Here is a 21,640-nt window from a genome sequence, read left to right as displayed (position 1 = left end):
AACAGCCCCCCCCCTCTTCCTCCACATACGGCTGAACAAAACATTGCACATCTGGCGTAGCCAATGCATGCTATCCCCACTATCCCCGCTGTAGTAGCCTGCATCTGTTTTGTATGAATGCACACTAATTCTGGAGAAAATGACAAAGCGCACAACAGCAAGGGGACTGTAGTACCTTTATTTGATTTGAAAAGCAAATTCCAATTAAGACACTGGTACTAACCTTGATTAAAGATCAGGGTAATCTAACTCATTTTTTTGACATTTCTGAATTTCAGATTGCACATCTACAAAACATTCTTTTACAGTAAGGATTTACAATTTATACATTTCGTCAATTCACCTGGAGGAACCCTGTAACATTCTTTCTGCAGAGGCTGATTGATTTCCATACAAAAATGTGGAGCAACTTGGCCAGCCCTGGTCAGGTAAAACCTTTTGAATGTGCAGTTTTTACATTTTGTAAATATATATATTTATATTAACCATTTACAATCCTGATCATACAATTATCTAGATAGCAAAAAATGTAGGCACTTGGATAGTACTTCCAGAACTTCCTAAGTGCCCATAAATATGAAAAATGCCACCCATTTACATATATATAACTATATAATAGTACTGTACTTATACATGAGAGCAGTCTCGTCATCAAAACCTCTGATCAACCACAGCCCGCAATTACAGCTATAATTACAACGCTATGTTGCATATCACAGTCTGACCGTCTGGGAAAGACAAGATTTCGCAGAAATGTCTTTATGGTTTTAACAGATGTACTGAACCACATAAATCTCAACAGAGCTTCTGCTGCCAGAGAGCATCAGGCGAGCCTTGCATCAGACAGAGCACACTGCACTGCTAAAAAGAAAAGACAAGAAAAAAAAACACAAAAGACAAGAAAATAGAAGTTCTCCAATGAAACGATGACTATTGTAGGAAACAAGATGTTTCCTCTTGCTAACAGAGGTGATGATTATACTCCATCCACATGTATTGCACTGCACTGCACACAATGAGTTTACAAGGTCACTTGTGTTCAGAACTGGTGTGATGGACAAAAATAGAAAACTTAACAAAATAAAAGGCATCCATAATCAAAAAGGCAGTTTCTTTTAAAATCTACTGCATTGCTTGCACTCTGAATGCGATAACCTCTCAAAAGAAACACCCTGCTTTCTGAATGTGGACCTTCATCTATAATGCTTCTCACCTGGACATTTTCAAATCTTGGATCAACGGCTACGATGACAATAACAATGTTGTGGCTGAAACACTTTCACTGATGCGTAAAGGGAGAATTTGTTGCATAGAACAGCAATTGCCAATGAAACTGATTCTCAGAATATTTCAGCTGAATTTTCTTTCAATTCCCTCCCAAAAATGAGGGCATGTTACACCTTTATGTATTCTCAAGTCATTATTTTGCAGGAGAGTCAGAAAAAGAGCAGCAATAGGAGTAGTAGTATTCCTTGATCTCAGTCTATGTAGTATCAAACTTCAGTTGGATGAATGAAGAGCTTTAACTGGCACACATTATGGCACCAATCACTGCTTTAGTAAGTCTTTGAGCACGGCTCCAGCGCTGGCCTCGGCCGAGACCGGCACCGGCGTGAAGGTGGGCAGGGCATCTGAGATGGGCTTCATCAGAAGGTGACCTCCCGCCCCCCCGGCCCCGGCACCGCCCGAGCTCAGCAGCGGGACCGCGGCCGAGCGAGGGGCCAGGAACGGGTTGGACTCCCCGGCTCGCTTGCTGGCTGCCGCCGCTCCTAACAGAGGAGAAAGGTTAGGAGTTAAATGAGGCTTGATGCGTCTGGTTGCAATGAGAGCAAGAACACCGGCTTCTGTGTGACATGACTGATTTAGTGTGTGAGAGAAAGAAACATCCAGACAGCGGTGACTCCCAGAGGGCTCGTTTACCTGCGGCGAGGTTAGGAGCAGCGCCGGAGGTCCTTCTAGGAGGCGGGGCGCTCAGCGGCTTGATGTCATGGACTGGAAGCATGAGTGGAGGCAACACCGGGGTCGACTCCACCTCCAGGAACTTTACGAACATCTCTGAGAAGGACTGACACAACAAAGGACAGGATTGAGATTTCTGAAGTCTGAAGTGAACAAAATGGAACGTGAAGTTGTGATTATCTTTTGAACTTCAATAAAAACATAAAAAAACAAAAGGGCAAGATAGTGCTGAATTAATAATAATGAGATACTTTGCTGATCCATGCAGAGAAATCCTCCTTGCCACCTATTCAGCGAGGTCAGTGCTTGCAGACACAAGTGCTTGAACCCAAGTTGAAGGACAGTCTCTCTAACCAGTAGGACTATGTGTTTGTGTGTGATTTGGTGCAAGTTTGCGTATGAAGCCTTGTCGGTGTGTTCCAGAGTGACCATGTTCAGGGTGAGAGCATGTACTGAATCGTGCGAGTGTTGTCACTTTAAAAAGAAGTCCCCGTGTTTTTTCTTACCGAGTTGAAGCCTTGACCATGGGTGGGCCTCTGGGGAGTGTTTGGGACACTCTGTGCTCCCCTGCCTCCCAGCCAGCTGGACACCCAGCCGGTGACACCGTGCCGTCCATCCTCGTCCAACATCTGCACGGACACACACAGGGGTCAAGAAAGGGCAGACGAAGATTACAGGATTCCCCCGAAGAAATGAAGCCTCAGGAGAAGTTATTAACACTTATTTAATGAGTGCTGTGCATTGTTAAATACAGCATGGGTGTGGGTTTCACACCTGGGACCTGCACAGTACTACAACAGTCCCAAGCCTTGCCCAAGAGTGCTTGGACAGTACATGCTGAGCGATCAATCACTTCCTACTATGACAGGAGAACTTTTATTTGGAGATCCTTTTAGGGATCAAATCTGGTCAAAATATTGTAGTAGGTATACATCCTTTTAGCCAATGCTGTGATCACAGGGGACAAATCACATCGTTACGGTATACTATGGAGTCTATCCAGGAGGCTGCATCCTGCCAAGGCAAATGACGTCAGTGATTAGGGAGTCCAAAATGACGTTAAACGATAAAGCCATAAGTTTCTTCATGGAGAGACAGAGAGCTTGTAGAATAGTGTACGTGGAGAGCGGGTCCAAAAAACAATTTTCCAGAAAACAGTGGCAAGCAGAGAGGAAACAAAGTACACTCAAAACCTGGATCATCTGAAGACTTCCGTGGAACAGAAAACAAATAAAATGTGATATTTGAAAAGAAGCACTGGGAGGGGGTAGCCGCTCCGCCGAGGCCAATTCTGAAAAGACGTCTGGTTTTGTGGGACACTTGGCTGCTGTAAACACGAGTTGAGTGGAAAATTTCAATAGCATTAACAGGAGATGAGGGAGAGGTGAATAAAAGCGGAACGACCTCCAACGCAATAAAACTGGGTCTTCTGAGGAGTTGTAATCTCATTTGCCCCTCACCCTCAATCTGTTTCCCTTTAAGACTGTTGGGTAATATGCTTTGGAATAGTTGGATGCAGTCCCACAGGGCTCCTGCCAGCAGATCTGGATAAGGAAATACTTTCTTAGTAGGCCGAACTCTGGATTTTCAGGGGCTGCTGGAGTTAAAAGTGTATCAGACAGATACTGAGTTCTGCGGTTGACTTTGGGCCGCTGTGTTTGTCTATAGAGTATAGAGGATGTGCGCAACTTCAAATGTTTCAGTGCAGAAAAAACAAAATCAATCAAGAGGAAGGTTCTGTTTGCTTACGGTCAGAGTGACTTATGTGTAAATTGTGCAATTCTACCATAAACTCACTGAGAAAAAGTGCTGTGTTGAGTAGTAGGTGGAATTCCTCTGTACAACAAAAATCAGTGTTTCTTGTACATTGATTCAACGGCCTCCCACAACTGGAAAACTGTCCAATACAGTGAAAATTCATCATCCAGCCTTAGTGCTCTAATGCCCCAAAATAACAGCAATTATGATTGCAATCACAGCAACACCTACTGGAACTGACCGTGGAATTAGCCCAGAAGTGAACTTGGATCTTACAAGCAAAATGTTCCCTGGTCGAACATAACAACACATTCTACAGTAAACACTAAAAAAGCATTTTTACTTTTGTCACTGCTGCACTCCTGCCAAGACCAGATAACTGCTCTTATATAAAAGGAATTTCATATCCCCAACAGTATGGAAAATTAATTCACAGAGATTAGCAGGTCTATCAGTTTTGAAGGGAGAGCCAACCAAAATGCATGACTTCACGAGTGTCATGGGCAGGGGGAATCAGTTGTTGAGAGCGTGTGTCATTACAAAACTGATGCCAGATCAGTTGAGGTATAGCCTTAGGGATTTCCTAACCCTGAATTTTCCATACATCATCAATGCTTGGGCCACCAGATACTACAATCTGTCAGCACATGTCTTTGTACACTACATCACTTCGGGCCTCAGGAACAACTTCAGTTCTCTATAATGATCAGAACTTATTTCATACATTTCATCCTATTCAGTGAATGGTACACTGGTATTGTATTGCTGGACACTCACAATACCTCCTCTACAACTGCAGCTATACTGCCATGATGTCTCTGTCTCTGCACCAATGCTGCAAAGATAAATCCCTGTACATTTAGTGTACCTGGCAAATAAATTGAATTTGAAATCACTGGAGGAGTCAGATAAATACTCTACATTCCAGACAGATATTAAGATGTAAAGGAGAGAGTTTAGAACAAGCAAGACGTACAAAACAAGTTAAAAAATAGGACAAAACTCTTTCCTGGTTCCTCATGTTCATTTTAAAGGACTCAGGAGAGGGTTTGAGAGATTCAACATGGTCCATTTAGAACCGTAGGCTGTATCTTTGTATTCAAAATACTCCAGTGACATGTCACGCATTTATTACTAATATGGCACATTGCCACAAACACTCCTCACTGCCTGTTGCGGTCATTAAATTCCAAACAATAGCCATTTTATTAGTAACACCAATTGCTGCCTACCATCATAATTATGTGGTTACTTAAGTTGATACTTTGAACACAGGTAGTTGGCAGTAAAGAAAGCTCTCACCTTTTCAACATCCTCTCGGCCCAGTCCCAGAACACTTCCCATGAGCCTCAGCACCTCAGAGCGCTTGTTTTTAGGTGTGTGGAAGTATCCCATGAAAAGATTCCGCATTAGGACTCTGGAAACAGAACAACACGAATAACAAGGCATGATGTAATTCCAGGTTAAAAAGATCTGGCCCCTGTCCTATTTTTATACAGCTGTGTGAACTATGAATAAACCCTGAACGTATAGACTTGATTTTCTTTTCCTTCATCTCTCCAGGGAAGGATTTGAGCACACACAATCTTTTCTATTTATTCCAGTACCTCACAGCAGTGGGAAAGCAGGGATGGGAAAGCATATCTTTTTCACTTCCTCTGCCTGGGTTTGCTAAACTGGAATTCAAACCGGCGACCATCCGGTCACAAGTTTGCTCCTGTAAATATTAGGCGACTGCTAAAGAAGATGAGACCCCGTCCAATCTTTACACTGCTGTGTGAATTTGGACCCATGGACCTGAGTTTCAAATGTGTGCAAAAAATTATCAGAGTCCAATGAAAACCATATGAGTGCTTAATCATAATCTCTACTTTGCAGAATAAAGGAATGTGAGATTTGACCCAGATAAGATTACTGAACTTACTTGTCCACCTTCCCCTCTGTGCTGTTCAGCAGATTCATCAACTTGTCCTGCGCCTCTTCCAGCATCTCCTGTCTCACATCCACTGCAAGCCGCACGCACAAACACACACACACACACACACACACACACACACACACAGAGAGAGGGAAGAGTTGGGTCTTGCTCTTACAGAGAAATGTTGACATATCCGTTGAGCAGACATTCCGAAATTAGCCTCTGTCATCAGTCAGACTGCAGATCAGAACATGCTCACAGTTGGTCAACTATTACTAGACGCCATATACATTTTCCAAAAGTGATTGATTGATTTGCAAACCAAATATATACGCTCATACAGTGCCTGAGTAAATACATTGTCTGAACACCAGCCAGAGAGAGGGGGGAAAAAAATGAACAGGCACGTCTGAGAATTTGCTGTGATGTCATGCCCATGTCTGAGGGTGATAGGGTGAAATCAGCAGACTGTGTGACACAAAAAATGATGTAGGAGAATCTAACCCCAGGGGGATTATAGTTTGACTGATTCTGTTTGTGTTATTCTCCTCTGTTATTTAGCCTATGATAAGAATGTGTGCAAACTGAAATCTTGATGCTTTAAAGGCAGACATTGCAAGAAATACAAGCTGAGGAGAGAGAGAGAGAAAAAGAAAGCCAGTGTTCAAAGGCTGCTTGGCAATTGAAAGGAGGTATAAATGTCAATGCTGTCAGAGAAAGCCAGAAAGGGATTGCAGAAAAATGCATATCATCCATAACAACTTAAGCAAAAGCAGAGGAGGGGAGCAGCGGTCTTTGAACCAAGACAGGTGAAGAGACATTCATTTCATCACAGAAGACACCTTTATTTTGCTATAAAATTGGTAAGCTTAATGGTAGACTGAAGTTTTTATCCAGTTTTGTCTCAGTATTCAATCATTCAAGCTTCATGGGGAGAGCTTGGCTGGTGAGAACGCTCAGCTGTGTCTCACCTTGTTTTTTCAGCTCTTCAAGTTGCTCCTCCTTCAGATCCAGCTGATCGGTGAGGCGAGATGCCGAATCCAGAGCGGCGTTCGCTTCGTCAAGGTTCACCTGACAGAGAGAGCATCGGTTATTACGGCTTTTATACAACAGCAATGTGAACTCTCTGAAGGGTTTTCATCAAGGTCCCATGCATACATAAGAATAAAGAATAGGACAAATTAGTGAGAGCGATAGTGCTCCAGCTCCCAGGTTACAACATTTACCCTTTTTCATAATGCATGGCTAAGTGTGCTTCACAGGCTCATAAAGCACTGCTTAACACCTGTGTGGCCATATTGTTTGGTTAGTTTTGTTTATTTGCACATTGACAAAACATAGAGCTGACGTGTTACATTAAAAACAGTGATAAAATAAAATGATAAAAATGCAGAAAGATATGCAATCAACATGTGCAGATTAGATATAAAAAACTACACATATTTACTAAAAAAACAATTCACTCCAAATCCAACTGATTATGTACTGATTATATAGCTTTTACATAGACGTATTATTAGTTATTACATATTACATAGACTGGAACTAAACAAGGTATGTAACGGCTATAAAATCAGCTAAATAATAGTTCCTATGTGATCACTTTGTGGCTTTGCTATTGACGGCACATATCATCAATTACACAAATTAAAACAAACTGTATGAAATATGATCAGGTTACAAGCAGAGTGAATGGATTCTCTGATGTGATCTCTTGACTGGTGGTTTACCTGAAGGGCAGATGCTTTGTCTTCCAGCTTCTCAGCTTTCCTTCTCCACTCATCCTTCTCCCTCTTGTGCTTGTCGAGCTCCGCTGAGTACATGGCTTTCTCTTCTGAAGGGGCAAGAGAGAAACACTAATTATTATAGTTAATATTAAAGTTCAATGTCAAGAGTGCTCACATAAACTGAATCATCACAATTACTAATGCTTCTGTTTTTAGGACAAGCATTGGCAAAATAGGGAAGACTCACTGCAAGAGATATGGTAAAAAACACTTTTACCCCCATAAATATTAATATCTACATCTACTATAGACTGATAGGATCTGTATGCGAGAACTGAGAATGTAAAAGAATATAGAAGTTGAAGCAGCCAACTTGCCTTGTTGGAACTGCTCTAGCACCATCTGCAGGTTGGAGAGCGACACTGCATACTGGCTGACCTGCTCCTGGGAGGTGCGGAGCTGGATAAGTGCGTCGTCCCTCTGCTTCACCACGCCGCTCAGCTGCTCCTGTAAAGACTCCACCTGCATGCTGGCCTGTTGGCTGGAGGCAGCGGGCAGGCAAAAAGGACAGGAGGAATGAGATTAACAATCAAACAAAAGACTTATCATTTTTTTTTTTTTTAAACTGCACTAGGCAACTTTGCACATTTGAAGTGGCAGAGAGAGAGGTAACTGGTCTGTGATAGCTTTATAACAAAGGAGTTTTGGATTTCACTCTCAAGTTTCAATTCTTAATTTCCTCGAGAGATTTCCTGCCAGTAATCATACTCGACACCAGAATTTCTTTTGGGCAAATCGGGCAAATCTACAAGTCTCAATTAGTGGGGAGGGGGTGCGCTTCTCTATTGCAGCCCCACTTTATGATTTAGGCTGATAAGAGTATTTTTTACTTAAAATCTTGCCTAGTCAATGCATTTTTTATGGATATTTTTGGGGCATTTCTGCTTTTCTGCATATATTTTAAATGGCATTCCCACTGAGCCACCATAACACCTGTTTTAATTAAAATCTACACATTATTACCAATTTACTGTGGTGTGTAAAACCTGTACATTATCTGAAACACAAGGGAATTCAGTCTTGATTATTATATTTCTAGTTAATGTGTTGACATAACATTTCAGCATCACAGCCAATATATAGACTGTAATTTTGTTTTCCGCTAACCTGGCATTCTCCACTGCGCTTGAGGAAGTGGCCAGCCTCTCGTCCAGCAGCGCCACCCTCCTGCGCAGCTCAGTCTCTCTGTCCTCAGCAGCGAGGGCTTCTCTCGTGTACGAGTCCTCGATCTCCAGGAGGTGATTACGCAACCTGTCCAGCTCCAGGTTGAGACGCTGTTCTTTATCCTTCACATGCTGCAGCTGGGAAGGGAACAGGAACACTGTTAGATGTGTAAATCTGCAAGAATAGCATAGCAATCTGGCTTCCTAAACAGTAATTCCATACTTTTTATAGACTTTCATCTAGAATTCATATAGAATTTAATCACAGGATTTGAAGATTTTGGTCAGTATACAATATGATGTATGCTAACAGTGGCTGGGCAATATGGGAAGGCATTATCACTCTAGAGTTGGATATTCAACAACAAATATCACAATATATGAACTGACAGTGGCTATACAAATACATTAAATGTGAAATCATATGTGTATCAGAACAGAAAATTACAATTTTCTATATTTTTTCCAACCTGATGTTTAACAACCTAGAAATACTTGAACTCATTTTCCATACTTTTTAAGACCTATGCAGAAAACCTGAGCAATGTGAAGTCTGTCTTTCCTGATACTGGCGTTAGCAGGAAACATGACATAATAAAATAAATAGCTAAACAGAAAATGCAAAAATGCATCAACCTGGTTGATGCATTTTTAAATGTAGTTGTGATCCTCTTACCCATGTAAAAATAACTTGAAGTAGTTTCATAAGGGTAATGATAATCAAAACAAAGAGTAAATTGTGTTTTGATCAACTTTAAGACATCAGTAACATGGGGTGAATACAGTAAGAGTACTGAAAGTATACTAGGATGCTTTCACATACACCAGTTTACATCCCTGTTTGAATTTGACTCAATACCTAGAATAGAATAAAATAGAATAGAATCGTTATTACAGACGCAGTACAGACCATGCTCATTCATTACATACAACAGACAGTTAAAATTAAAAAGGTACTGAATATCATCTGTCCTCCTACCTCAGTCTGTACAGCAGTTGTCTCCATTTGCTTCTGTTTGAGAGCCAGCATCACCTGATCCCTCTCCTGCTGGAACGCCACGGCTTTGTCCTGCATGGACTTCATTTCATTCAGGAGCTGATTCAGCTCACCAGACTTTCCCTGTGTGACATTATCAACAGAGCAAATCATGAGTGTAACTATTTGAAGAATGACGAAAAAACAGGAATCCAGGGCAGAAATACATTTTTGCCAATCTAAAATGTCATTTGGTGGACGTTTTTTTTCCCCTCATGTGCCTTAGTACCATGACTGCATACATTTTTAGTATGGGTACTCAAACCCCTAACCCAAATCTTTTTTTCTACTTAAATGATATTATGATATGACATATGATATGATATGATATGAAGTTGCCAACTGACCTGCTCTTTGTCCTTGAGCATCTTCTCCAAGGTGGCAGCCTTCTCGCTCATTGCGCTGAACTCAAATTCCTTCTCCCTGAGCAGGAGGGAAACCTGCATGTTGGTTTCCTGCAGCGCTCTGAACTCGGACTCTTTCTCCCGCGAGCGCGCCGCCACCAGCTCGTTCTCCTCCTTCAGCTTCTTCACATCCATCTCAAAAATCAGGGCGCGCTCTTTCAGGTTGGTCACGGCCTGCTTCAGCACCTCGTTGTCGTTCTCACGGTTACGCAGTGTCTCGCTGACGTGGCTTAGCTGGTCTCCTTTGGTTTTGATGAGCAAGTCCTTCTCCCTCACCGACCTCTGCAGCGCGTCCAGCCTCTCTCTGACCTGCCGGGCCTCCTCCGCCTGACCTCTCTGCTCGCTCTCCGAGGCAGACGCCGAGTTGGAGAGCCGGTGGTTGTTCTCCTGAAGAGTCCTGATGATGGCGTCCCTTTCAGCCAGCAGAGCTTGCAGCGACTGACGCTCTCGCTGCAGGTTCTCATTGTTTACTGGTGCTGCCCCCTGGAGGCTCGGAGGCTCAGCTGTGAGAAAAGGCCCACTCGCCTGGGCAGCTACACAGACTTCTGGAGTCTGTGCAACACTGTCCAGTTTACCCAGCAGAACATCCTTGGTGGTGCTGAGCTGGCTGATGGTCTGCTGGACCTGAGCGAGTTCCTGACTCAGGCTCCCCAGCCTCCTTTCTTTCTGCTCGTAGCTCTGGATCAGTCGAGTGTAATCCACTGACAGCTTGGAACTGCAGTCGCTGTCGGCAGACACCTGGCCCTGTAGTTTGATCAGCTCCTCCTGCAGCTGGGCTGACTCATGCTGCATGTTCTTGACCGTGGTGATCACCTGCTGCTTCCACTCCTCCATCTTCTTCACCTGCTGTTTCAGCGTGTCCCTCTCCTGCAGCAGCTCCTCAAACTGGTTGCTGCTGACACCTCCTGAGCCAGGACCACATTCCCCTCCTGAGGACTGCAGGACGGCCACCAGGGTCTGGCACTTCTGGGTCAGAGCATCAATCTCGATGTCCTTCTCCCTGATGATGCGGGACAGGTTCTGGATGGTTTCCCTGAACATCTCTTGGCTTCCTGAAGGATCACTCATGTTGGAGAGACGCTGGTTCTCCTGCTGGAGTTTCAGCAGCGCCGCCTCCTTCCCTGCCATGATATCCATGATACGGTGGTAGTCAGAGCGAAGCTGGCTGTTCTCTCTGGTCTTTTCATTCAGCACTGCCAGCACTTGCTCCCTCTCAACAGCGTAATTCTGCAGCTGTTGCTGGAGGAACAAGACATCTTGGCTGTGCCCGCCACCCATGGAGACTCTGGCATGAAGTGCCTGTATCTCCAGGTCCTTCTGCAGAACCATCTGGGAGAGTTTGCCCAGTTCGTCGCGAGACACCACCAACTGATCCACCTGCTTGGCCAGGGAGAGGTTCTTCTCATTCAGCTGGCTGATCTCGGTCTCCTTCTCCTTGATGCCCCTCACCAGCCTTTCTATTTCTACCTTAGACAGGTCATGCTTCTCATTGCCGTTCTCCCCATTTAGAGACTGGGTCTTATCTTCCTGCAGGATGACCTCTCCCTGTACGGGCGGGGGATCAGCATGGCCCTGGTGCTCACTGAGCCCATCCACTGTCTGCTGGAGACGGGTTATCTCTTCATCTCTGGCGTGGATAAGTCTGTCATAGTTGAGTGTGGTCTGCTCATGGCGAGCGTGGGCCTGCTCCAGCTCGCTCTGCTGTGCCTGGAGGGATTGCTGGGAGTGGAGGAGAGAAGCCTGCTGTTCCTCCAGGGTTGTCCTCAGGGTCTGGACCTCCTCTTCCAGAGCATCTCTGGAGGACTTGAGCTGGGTGATCTCTGTCTCCAGCTCTGTGATGATGTCCAGGGTCCTGGGCTCAGCCAGGGGCTGAGGTCTGCTCTGCTGGTCCCTGAGGCGGTCGATCTCCTCTTTCAAGTGGCTGTTGTCTTCTTTCATACCGCCCAGCTGTTTGTCCTTGTCCTCTAGTGCATGTCTGAGAGTTTCAGCTTCCTTGGTCACAACCGAAATACTGTTCTCCATCTCCTTCTGCAGGTCTGCGGCATTCTGTTTTAAAGTCTCCATAAAAGCATCCTTCTCCTGCAGCAGATCTGTCAGCTGCTTCTGCCCTGAAACTGTGATAGAGAGCATCTCATTGGTGTCTCTGTGGTCAGATGCCATCTGCTCCATGTCTCTCTTCAGCTGGGCTATCTCCATGTCCTTCTCCTGGTTGAGTTTGACGGTGCGTTCATGCTCCATCTCTAAAGCCGAGGCGTCCATGGAGCGGGCACGAGTCAGCTCCTCGATGGTCTGCTGGTACTGTTTAGCCTGTTCTGCCAGAGTCCTCTCAGTCTGGCTCAGCTCTCCCTCCAACTGACCTTTCTCCAGCTTCAGAGCCTCGATACGAGTGTCCTTTTCCAGTACCGTCCTGTTCAGAGATGCCTGGCCATCCTTCATCTGCCTGCTTAGTTCCTCCACTTTACCCACAGCCTGCTCGCTCTCTGCCTTCAACCTCCTGTTCTCCATCTTCATCTCATAGTTCTCTGACATCACCTTCTCATGAGAGCTCCTCATCTCCACCAGCTCTCTCCTGAGGTCTGATAGCTCCGTCTCTTTCCCCGCTAGCTCCTCTCTACTCCCCTGTGCCTCAGTTCTTCTCTCCCCTACCTGAGTCAGTTGTGCTTTGGTGGCAGACAGCTGCTCCTCTCTTTCCTGTAGAGTCTTCTTCAGTTCTGAGATTTCTTTGCGTGCCTCCCTGCTCTGGTCCTGTGCATGTCCTAGCTTATCTTTCAGCTCCTTCGCTGTGCTCTCCAGCTGCTGCTTGCCCATATGCAGTTCGTTCAGGGTGTAAGCGCTCTGGCTCAATTTCTCCTTCTGGGTCTCCAGCTCTTGCTGCAGTGCCTTTTTCTGGTCTTTGGTTGCGTTGAGCTCTGTAGACAGTCTTGTCACCTCCGCCTCAGCCTCCTTCAGCTGCCCAGAGAGCTGCTCCTTCACCGAGATCATATGCTAGAGACAAAAAAGATAAAAACCCAAATGTAAAAGTGAATGAATACATTTTGCTAGTTTTACATTGCTGTGTTCTGCAGGGTTTCTACACATTTCCCATTAAAACTTCACTGCATTTTCCACCTCAATTTGGTCAGTGTTGCTCAGTATATGTGTTGACAGTGTCTTTGCAATATAACTGTCAACTAGGCTATATCATGTCACAGATGAACATTATTCCCCACAATATATATAATAATGTGTGAAATGAAATCACAGTGGGTCTACAAATACATAAAGTCATGTGTATCGACACAGCATTTTCCCCCCATATTTTTCAAGACCTTCCACACCTGCATGTGAACCTTGGGTCAAATTACAAGTCCAGCAAATTAACAAACAAGGCAGGCCATGCTGGTCAGTCAGACCTGTGTTGCTTCCTGGTTTTGCTGGTCCAGTTCCTCCAGCTCAGACATGATGGTGTCCCGTTCCTCCTCAGTGTCCCTCAGGGCCTTTTCTCTCCTCTCCAGCTCTGCCTTCAGCTCCTCCAGCTGCTCTGGTTCACTAGCCTCAGCTCCCTCACTGCTGACTGCTTGCTGCTCGGCCACTTTGAGTCTCTCCTGCAGATTAAGCTGCGAAATAAAAACCAACAAAAATCAAAAATTACACAACATGCCTCTTTCTAGGGAGATTTCTAGGGAGTGTACTGTTTCACAACCCCTGATCTGTATTATCACATCAGCAAGACAACATAAGCTGGACTTGCAAGTTCAGTCACTCAATAGGGACTTGAATTGAGCCTCACACGCGCTACTTCAAAGGATAGTTCAAATGTCACAGTTGGAAGTTGGAACAAACCAGTCAAATTAAAAAGGGCCTTCTGATGTTCTCAGGAATGTTAAACCAATATTTTACTTTTGTAGACCATGTTTACTTCTCACCATGAATACCTCCAGGACAACATGAGCAGTCAAACTCAAACATTTGCTCCCCTGTGGATCTATATTCAACACTGGTTCTGGCTTTTCCTCTCCTCTCATTACCAATAATTGCATACATACAAAATTTACTTTGTGAAAATGGCCACCATAGACAGAAGAAATAAGTATTGTTAGGGTCCATATTGCTGCAGTTCATGCTCCGTGTTAGAAGTGGCATTTTATATTTAAGCCTGCAAACAACATTTGCACTATAGGGGTATGAATACTAAAATGTGACAATAATAAAATATGATCTTAAGTTACCATAGCAGCCAATCTGGGAAACAAACCTTTTCTTGTTCCAGGATCTCCTTTTCTTGTCTCAATGTCCCAATAATGGTGTTCAGCTCTAAGATGTCTGCATGCTCAACTTCTTCCTTTGGTTCTGAAGCCTGAATTACGGAAAAAAAAAAGAATAAAGATATAAAACAAGGGAGAAAATTTCATAAAGATTTACCACGGCATATAAATATGACATGATATATGGCATGTGTTCACATTAATACTTGCCTCAGACAGACTTTTCAGTTTCTGCATTTCTTTTTCTGCAGCTGGAAAATAGAATTTTAAGTTAATATGCTGGAAAAATATGGAGCGAAAAAACCTATAATAGTAGGCAATCGATGATGATATCCCGTTACTATGCAAGATTGATATGTGGTTACAACTATCAAAAGTATCACATTAAACAAGGAGGATTATCAATAAATATATCAGCAAATCTATTTGTATAGTACTTTTCCTAACAAAGTTACTATGGCTATTTACGGTTTAGTGTCTTTTTATGCTATTTCTTATTTATTTAATGTCACGGTTGTCACTGGTGTTCAGCACTTTGTAACTTTGTTAAATGCTATAAAAATAAAAATGTTATTAGTATTAATATTATAAAAGGAACAAAACAAACTAATAAACCATCAGCTATAATAACGGGAAGACTTGAACTGCTGGCGGCATTAAGGTCTGCTCGGCAGATGTGAAACAGCACATGACTACTTAACAGTATTCAACACTTCTCAAGATAAGACCTTATACCTGTAAGAGCTTTCCTCAGACCCTGGATCTCGTGCTCTAGCTGGGCCTTTTGCAGAGCCTTCCCCTCTTGCTCCTGCACTCGTGTCTGCAGCTCAGTAACGGAGGCCTGCAGCCGCGTGTAGTTCTGCAGCAGCTCTCCGTTCTCTGCCTGGGCTTCATCCTTCTCCAGCTGCAGCGAGTCCTGCTTCCTCCGCGCCTCCTCCAGGCTGCCGGTGAGCTCTGCCTGCTGCTTCTCCCGCTGATCTGCCGCTTCCTGAAGGGACCGTATGGTTTTCTGGAGATCAAGCAGCTTGGAGGAGTCCAATGGGGAACTGGCATGACCAACACCTGGAGAGAATGATTTGGAGGGGAAAGTCCATTTGTGTGTTGTGCTTGAGTAGAAACATTCAGTCGGAGGAAGAACTTGCATTTGTTACAAATACAGAAAAGGAGATGGAGTAAAAACAAAGTATTGAAACAATCTGTATTTCATTCATTTACATATATGCCATTTGGTGGATGGTTTATCCAAAGTGCCTTACAGTACCATGACTGCTTAAAATTTTATTAAGGCTGGCCATCATGGGAATGACTAAGTCATCATTGGTGTGAATGGGCATTTGAACTGATGAAGGCCTAGGGTAGGGCTGAAACGATTGCACTTTTGCACTTTATACAATAAATATGTCAAGAAGAATATAATAGAAGAATATGATAGAAGACCTTGTGAAGAATTTAGATTTGTTGGAGTGCAGGTCCTATGTATTCTTAAGCCTTGATTTAGCCATCCTTAATCAAAGTTACAATACAACATTTCAAAGTGAAGCTCACCACTCTGTTCCTCCAGCTCCTCTATCCTCTCCTCATACTCTGCCAGCTCCTCTCTGTGTCGTCGGGTGATGTCGGCCATCTTCTGCCGCTGGGCGTCCTGCAGAGCAGCCAGCTCATGCTGGTGTTCATCCACCTCACGACTCATCTCCTCTCGCAGCTCCTGCTCCAAAGCAGCAATGACGTCAAGGTTTGAGTCTCAGTCTCATTATTATATTGTCTATGTGTGGTGTATTTACTGTGTATACAAGAGGTTAAAATTTGAGATTTTAAATTCCACTTTAAAATAGAATTTATACTGGCAATAATGACAGCTGTCATTTTGACATATTGCCGTCGCTCAAACTCACCTTGATAGTCCTTTGAAGTTTGAGAATGTCACTCTGATCGCCATTACCAGATCCTGCTGCTTTTGATGCCTGAAACAAAAAGAGGAGTATGTGACCTCAGCAGATAGATGGAGTTTAACACATCAGAATAATTCAGACTGAAATTAAAGAAACTTGTGATTGTCTAAACCTTCTGGCATCCAGTGCATTGTCGTATGTGGTAAACCTCATTCTAAAACAATAAAAAAGTAATCATTATTATTACTACCTGAGACATACGCCTCCAGTGGGACACCTCCGCCTCCAGACGCATGACTTCTGTCGACAGACGGTTGATCTCCTGCTGCGACCAGATGACATCACTGAGGTCCATCTCGTCGCCATGGAAGCCCTGATGGGACCCCGAGGGGCGCGACAGGAATGAGGAAGCAGAAGAGGAGGTAGTGGTTGTGGAAGTAGTGGTCACAGGAAGCATGGCGGGGCCGACGGAGGCAGACTGGGCCGAGTGCTGCAGCTTCTGGAATTCTTCCTGAAGGCCGCTCTGCCGAGCTTTCAGGTGACTGATCTCCACCTGGGAAGACACAGACGAACCTTAGGTCACCTTTATACCTGGCGTTAACATGGGCCTCATATCCAGATTGTGTTTTGACATGATTTAGCTGGTGCATTTTCCAGTAGGCTACACAAAGTGAACTTGGACTGCTTTTACCCCTTGCAAAACACAGGTTGCCGTGTACATTAGTTCCTCTCCTTGCCTCGCTTGTTCAATAAGTATCCAGACAATCCATTTTTTACATGTATGTTACTATCTGTGGTGCCTGCCATCTGTTTGATTGGGCTGATTTGTGTGCGCTTCCTTGTTGGATCTGGACACAAGTTTACTAAGTTTATTTTCCATTTATGTAGTTCCTATTTGTGGCCAAAAGTGTCTCTGGAGGCGGTTTAGGTGATTCTTCAGTGGGTGTTAGGTTCATTTACACCTGAATTTAATTTGCTTTTTCTCTATTCAAATACAATCCGATCATCATGGATGCATATTATACCATGCATACCAGATGTAAAGGGGTCTTAAGGCAAACTACACTACAAAACACTATAAACTCCCTTTCTTCTAGCATCCAGGCAAGGTTTGTACAATGTAGGGGCTAGGGGCTTGCCCTAGTTCAATGACACAAAAGAAAGTCACATTAGATCATGTGTATTCGTAAATGTCAGGGGAAATAATGCAACTTGTTTGGGTATGTGTTTATTCCAGATAGTGTCTGTCCAAAAAATAAATAAGTAAACTAAAAACAATAATAACAACAAAAGAAAATGTCTCAGTAGCTCTTATTTGTTTACCTAGCACTTACCTAGATCACACATGATCATTCTAGGTTACAGGACTATTCTGTCTGGATGCTGGATGCTTTTACCTTTGCATTCCTTACTACAGGCTGCTTGCAGTGTTAGCCATCTGGGAGTTTGAACCTATTCTACTCTTACAATCAATGGATGAGTGTCAGCTAAATGCCCAAATTGTAAATGTGAATGTCCGTACATCTTTCTGCTGCAGAAGGGATCTGTACTCTGCAGACTGCTGTTTAACCTGGATCTCCGAGGCCTCCAGCTTCTCCTCCAGCTCTGCATGGAGCTTCTTTAATCTATCATACTGCAACAAAGAGAGAGAGAAGAGCAAAGAGTCAATCAATAATAATGTGATTCCTGTAGGAAATTCTGCTTCATTTTTAGCAAGGTCGGCCCCGGTAGGCATCAAACTTCTACTCCTGGTACTGCTAGTGCCATTGAGCTACACAGAATCTGCATAAGGACTGGGATATAAGCTATAAGTTGGGTTTTATATTTTTATCTTTTGCACAGGATTTGAGTCAGTGAACGAATAATCTGACCTCAGACTTCTGAGCAGTAAATGCAGCCTCGACTTCTGTCAGCTTGGAATTGGACACCTGCAGTTCTGTGGCAGCATCTGTAGTTGGATAGAAAAACAGAATTGAGGTAAATATCACAAATACAGCCAGAAATATACTCAGAATATGAGGCACACTTGAAATTCCTTCACAAACAATTGGAAATAATTGTAAAAACAAGCACCAGGATAGCGACTGTGAATGTTTATTCCTTTTGAATTCATGGTCTTTGAGATATGCCAACAGAAAGACATATACCTACAATCTTTTTAATAGTTTTTTCTTATTTATAATAGCATAGATGTTTCAATGCAAGGAATGGTTCACTTTGAGGAATATGGTATTCTTCAAGTTTATCTTCCATGACACAGCACATTCAAGAGATACAGACAGGCGACTGCATTTCTCCTTCCCTCTTTTACTCACTTGCGCGCACACACACACACACGCACACGCACACGCACACGCACACACACACACACAGATCTACTTAACTAGGTTCACATGACAAACTTGCATGGCTGAGCAATAAACATTTCTAGAGATCTTGTCGGGGCTGCATACTCTCAACAGCTGGGTGAAGGTTGGCGAAAACAGAGCAGTTATAAGTACATGAACTAAACTGAAGCCTACATCCAAATCCAATTCCAATCCATGCCCTCTCTTTTTAAAGTTAACCTAAAGATGGCATGCAGAATGTTTCACAGCAGGTTAGATTTGTTTATTGATTAGGGCTATGAGTTGGAGATCTGTGATCAAAGTTCTCTTTGCGTCATTGTTTTATCACTCAGTCTGTTTGCTTTAGACAGCTGATACTTTTGGGGTGAACTGGGCAAATGTGATAGAACATTTTTGACAAAAGCTGTAATTATTATATTTTGGCTTCATAAAACATATTCCTCAGCTTAGCCTAGACCCACCAGTAACAACAAACCTACTCCCTCAATACACTGACATATTGTAGTAGTAAATACTGAAAATGGAAAGACCCATCCTGCACTGGCATTTCTTCAAGGAGAATGACATTTAATTTAAGAATTCATTTAAGAATATCTGCAACCATGAACAATTCTGTCCAAAAACTACAATCCAAAGAATGAAGGCTCCAATCTGTGATGCCATCAAGATGTTATCTAAAGCTCCACTGACAATGAAATGGGAAGCGACTTTCTGCACTCACAGAATGTTTGTTTGAGCTTTTACACCCACATGAACTGTATGATTTGTTCCTATAGAAGAAAATGCTTGGCTTACATGCCATTCTGTTATACATGTATACAAGCAAGCATTACTTACAAGTGAGCGAAATATAACATTCACCCACACTACATTTAGCTGCACACGCATCAGGATAACAGAGAGTGCATTTTTTGTGCATTTGTGATGGTCATTCACAAGCAAAGAACCCTTTTGTTCCTGTCAAGTGTACCCATCCATGTAAGAGCAGCTTTCTTAAAATTGTTGACCCAAGGAGTGCTTCTTCAATCTGTTTACCTTCATTCTCTCTAGCACTAACAAGCAATCTGAACCAGAAAATGTACCGTTGATATCCAAAATGCCCTAGATGCTCATACAATCACCTTTCACATCTTTTCTAATTCACTTAAATGTTGTACTTAAGTGTGGTATAACAGATCTAGGAGAAACAATGTCGGGATTTAGTGGTACTCCCCTTGTAATAAGAAGAAATTATTCAGAATGTGTATTTATTTAGCTTTAAGTACGAAGGCAGGACTGCAAATATGTGGCCTGCTTTGCTAAACATCTGCACAGTGTAGATTAGAAGCCAGTCTCTAATAAACGCACTAAAACACATACCAAAACCAGAAAAAACACATGGTTTTGGTATGTGGTATGTGTTTTAGTGTGGTTGGTATGTAAAAGGTGGGAAATTTAAAGGGACAACATATGTGTAAATATAAAAAATAATGATAAAATACAACAGTCAGCAAATCTAAAAACAATGGCAGCCAGAATTCACTCAAGAGACATAAACAACCCAATCTGCAGGCACAATAATAAAGCCCTGGGTTGTTTTACAGGCAAAAGGGTGCATTTTCTGGTCCAGAGCAGATAGAGCTAGAATGGATGGATGTAAAAGCTCAAATAAAAAATATTTTAGTCCAAGAAGTCAGACACTTAATTCAATGTCTCCATGGCTTTCTGTTATCTAACTCTGGGAGAGAGTTTTCAATGTTGTTCACACATATTATTAACTGAACTGAATGAGAGCAGGAATATCATATTAGTAAATACATGTAAACTCACTTTAAATGTTAGGCTATTAACGTTACAGCTGGTAAGTTAGCTAATAGTTGCGTTAGACAGACAGCAAGCACCAGTGGGCAGCTTAACCCATTCAGTGCATCAGTTAGGTTACGTTTTTTTTCTCCTTTCACCGAGTAGGAACCCTACTGTTTTCATTTTTTCACGTTGGGATATGTACGTTAAGCACAAAATGTCCCAGTATGGACATTAATAAAAATGAGGTACAGGTGCGAGTCTGGTGTGCTCGATGATGATGTGGCGACCAAAATAAACCCCCAGACCTTACCTCCTACTTCCTCCACACCTTCCAGTAACATATCTTTGGTAAAGTTGGATATCTGTCCAGTGAAAGACGACAGGCTTCCCCCGACCTGGCCGAGGGACTGGCCGAGGCCAGAGCCGATTCCACCCAGCCACGATGACATTTTCGGGAAAGACCAAAAACAAACAAAAACAAAGCAAGGCCAAAGACTGGGGAGCTAGCCTAGCTGCGACTGGCGAGCCTGTGGAGTTAGCTTGGTCATCCAGATCAACTCTCAAACACACGGAGAGTCGGAGACGCCGTTGATTTCAGGATTGACTCTGTTTTCCTTCAACAAACTCGCTTTTCAAACTGACAGACGGTGTCATTTAGCACAGACCCCCGGCTAATAACGGCTCGTCGGCTGTGTACGGTAATTTGTCAAGACAAGCGAGCTAAGCGCCATCATATCTCAGTCAAACAGCTCAAACCTTAGCTGGCGACGTTATGTTGCAGTCCGTATAATCGGTCGTAAATATCAGTGGTATTTTCTGCTGTTTTTAGCCGGTCTAAACAACACAACGCCTATCAAGTGCCACCTCAACTGCAGCCATTATCGGCTTGACTGCGATGGCTGTCAGGTTTGACGTGGACACGAAGCAGGGCAGCGCTGCATTGTGGGATACTGGAGGACCAACAATCAGACAGCAGCAGGATGCGTTCAAGAGCAGCAACTAGGCGTCGGTTACAGGAGGTGTTAATTTACATCAGCCTACACGAAACGTTATGTCACAAAAAATAATTAAAAAAATATGTTGAAAGCTGACCGAGAACCTTAATTGGAGAGTTATAATTTATATAAGTTATATTTTAGGTTTCTTTTAAAAAACATTTATGATCAGTTTAATTTTGCTGTAGGTTGTGTACTTGTGTAAACATAGTTGTTACCACACGTCTTCTTACAGCAGGGATTGGGCAGTCATGTGTAATAGAGGGCCTGGAGTGAAATCATCTGGTGTAGTCTTTGGCTGGAATGATAACCTGATTTTTTATTTTTTTATTTTTAATCCCACACTTTTCTTTC

General features: G+C 43.2%; 1 protein-coding gene across 2 annotated transcripts; it reads right to left on the bottom strand.

Annotated features, from left to right (window-relative positions):
* Positions 1–167: 167 nt before the first annotated feature.
* trip11 (thyroid hormone receptor interactor 11) lies at positions 168–21,148 on the bottom strand. Of its 2 annotated transcripts, none has more exons than XM_071529104.1 (21): positions 20,602–21,148; positions 18,030–18,106; positions 17,681–17,791; positions 16,409–16,711; positions 16,162–16,230; positions 15,788–15,974; positions 15,005–15,331; positions 14,476–14,520; positions 14,260–14,354; positions 13,418–13,621; positions 9,969–13,010; positions 9,565–9,705; positions 8,530–8,723; positions 7,740–7,903; positions 7,366–7,469; positions 6,607–6,706; positions 5,642–5,723; positions 5,020–5,134; positions 2,466–2,588; positions 1,921–2,065; positions 168–1,769 (listed from the first exon to the last, which is right to left on the bottom strand). In XM_071529104.1, the coding sequence occupies exons 1-21, from the start codon at positions 20,738–20,740 to the stop codon at positions 1,549–1,551; spliced, it is 5,988 nt and encodes a 1,995-aa protein (XP_071385205.1). In that variant the 5' UTR covers positions 20,741–21,148; the 3' UTR covers positions 168–1,548. The 2 variants fall into 2 exon arrangements, with proteins under 2 accessions (XP_071385205.1, XP_071385206.1); XM_071529105.1 differs by having other exon boundaries at positions 15,815–15,974.
* Positions 21,149–21,640: the final 492 nt, after the last annotated feature.

Source organism: Centroberyx affinis, unplaced genomic scaffold, assembly GCF_046629955.1.
Source record: "Centroberyx affinis isolate AG114_WGS23_722 - 3 ecotype Tasmania unplaced genomic scaffold, CSIRO-AGI_Caff_v1 ptg001765l_1, whole genome shotgun sequence".
Taxonomy (NCBI): domain Eukaryota; kingdom Metazoa; phylum Chordata; class Actinopteri; order Beryciformes; family Berycidae; genus Centroberyx; species Centroberyx affinis.
Note: the sequence above shows the minus strand (reverse complement) of the source record. Positions and strands in the feature narration are given on the sequence as shown.

Excerpts from the sequence above, each read along its gene's own strand:
- trip11 (XM_071529104.1), bottom strand. The coding sequence starts at position 20,740 with ATGTCATCGTGGCTGGGTGGAATCGGCTCTGGCCTCGGCCAGTCCCTC. Across the intron at positions 17,792-18,029 it reads TTACTGCTCAGAAGTCTGAG|TATGATAGATTAAAGAAGCT; the intron begins GTCAGATTATTC and ends TCTTTGTTGCAG. Across the intron at positions 15,975-16,161 it reads AACTTCAAAGGACTATCAAG|GAGCTGCGAGAGGAGATGAG; the intron begins GTGAGTTTGAGC and ends GCTTTGGAGCAG.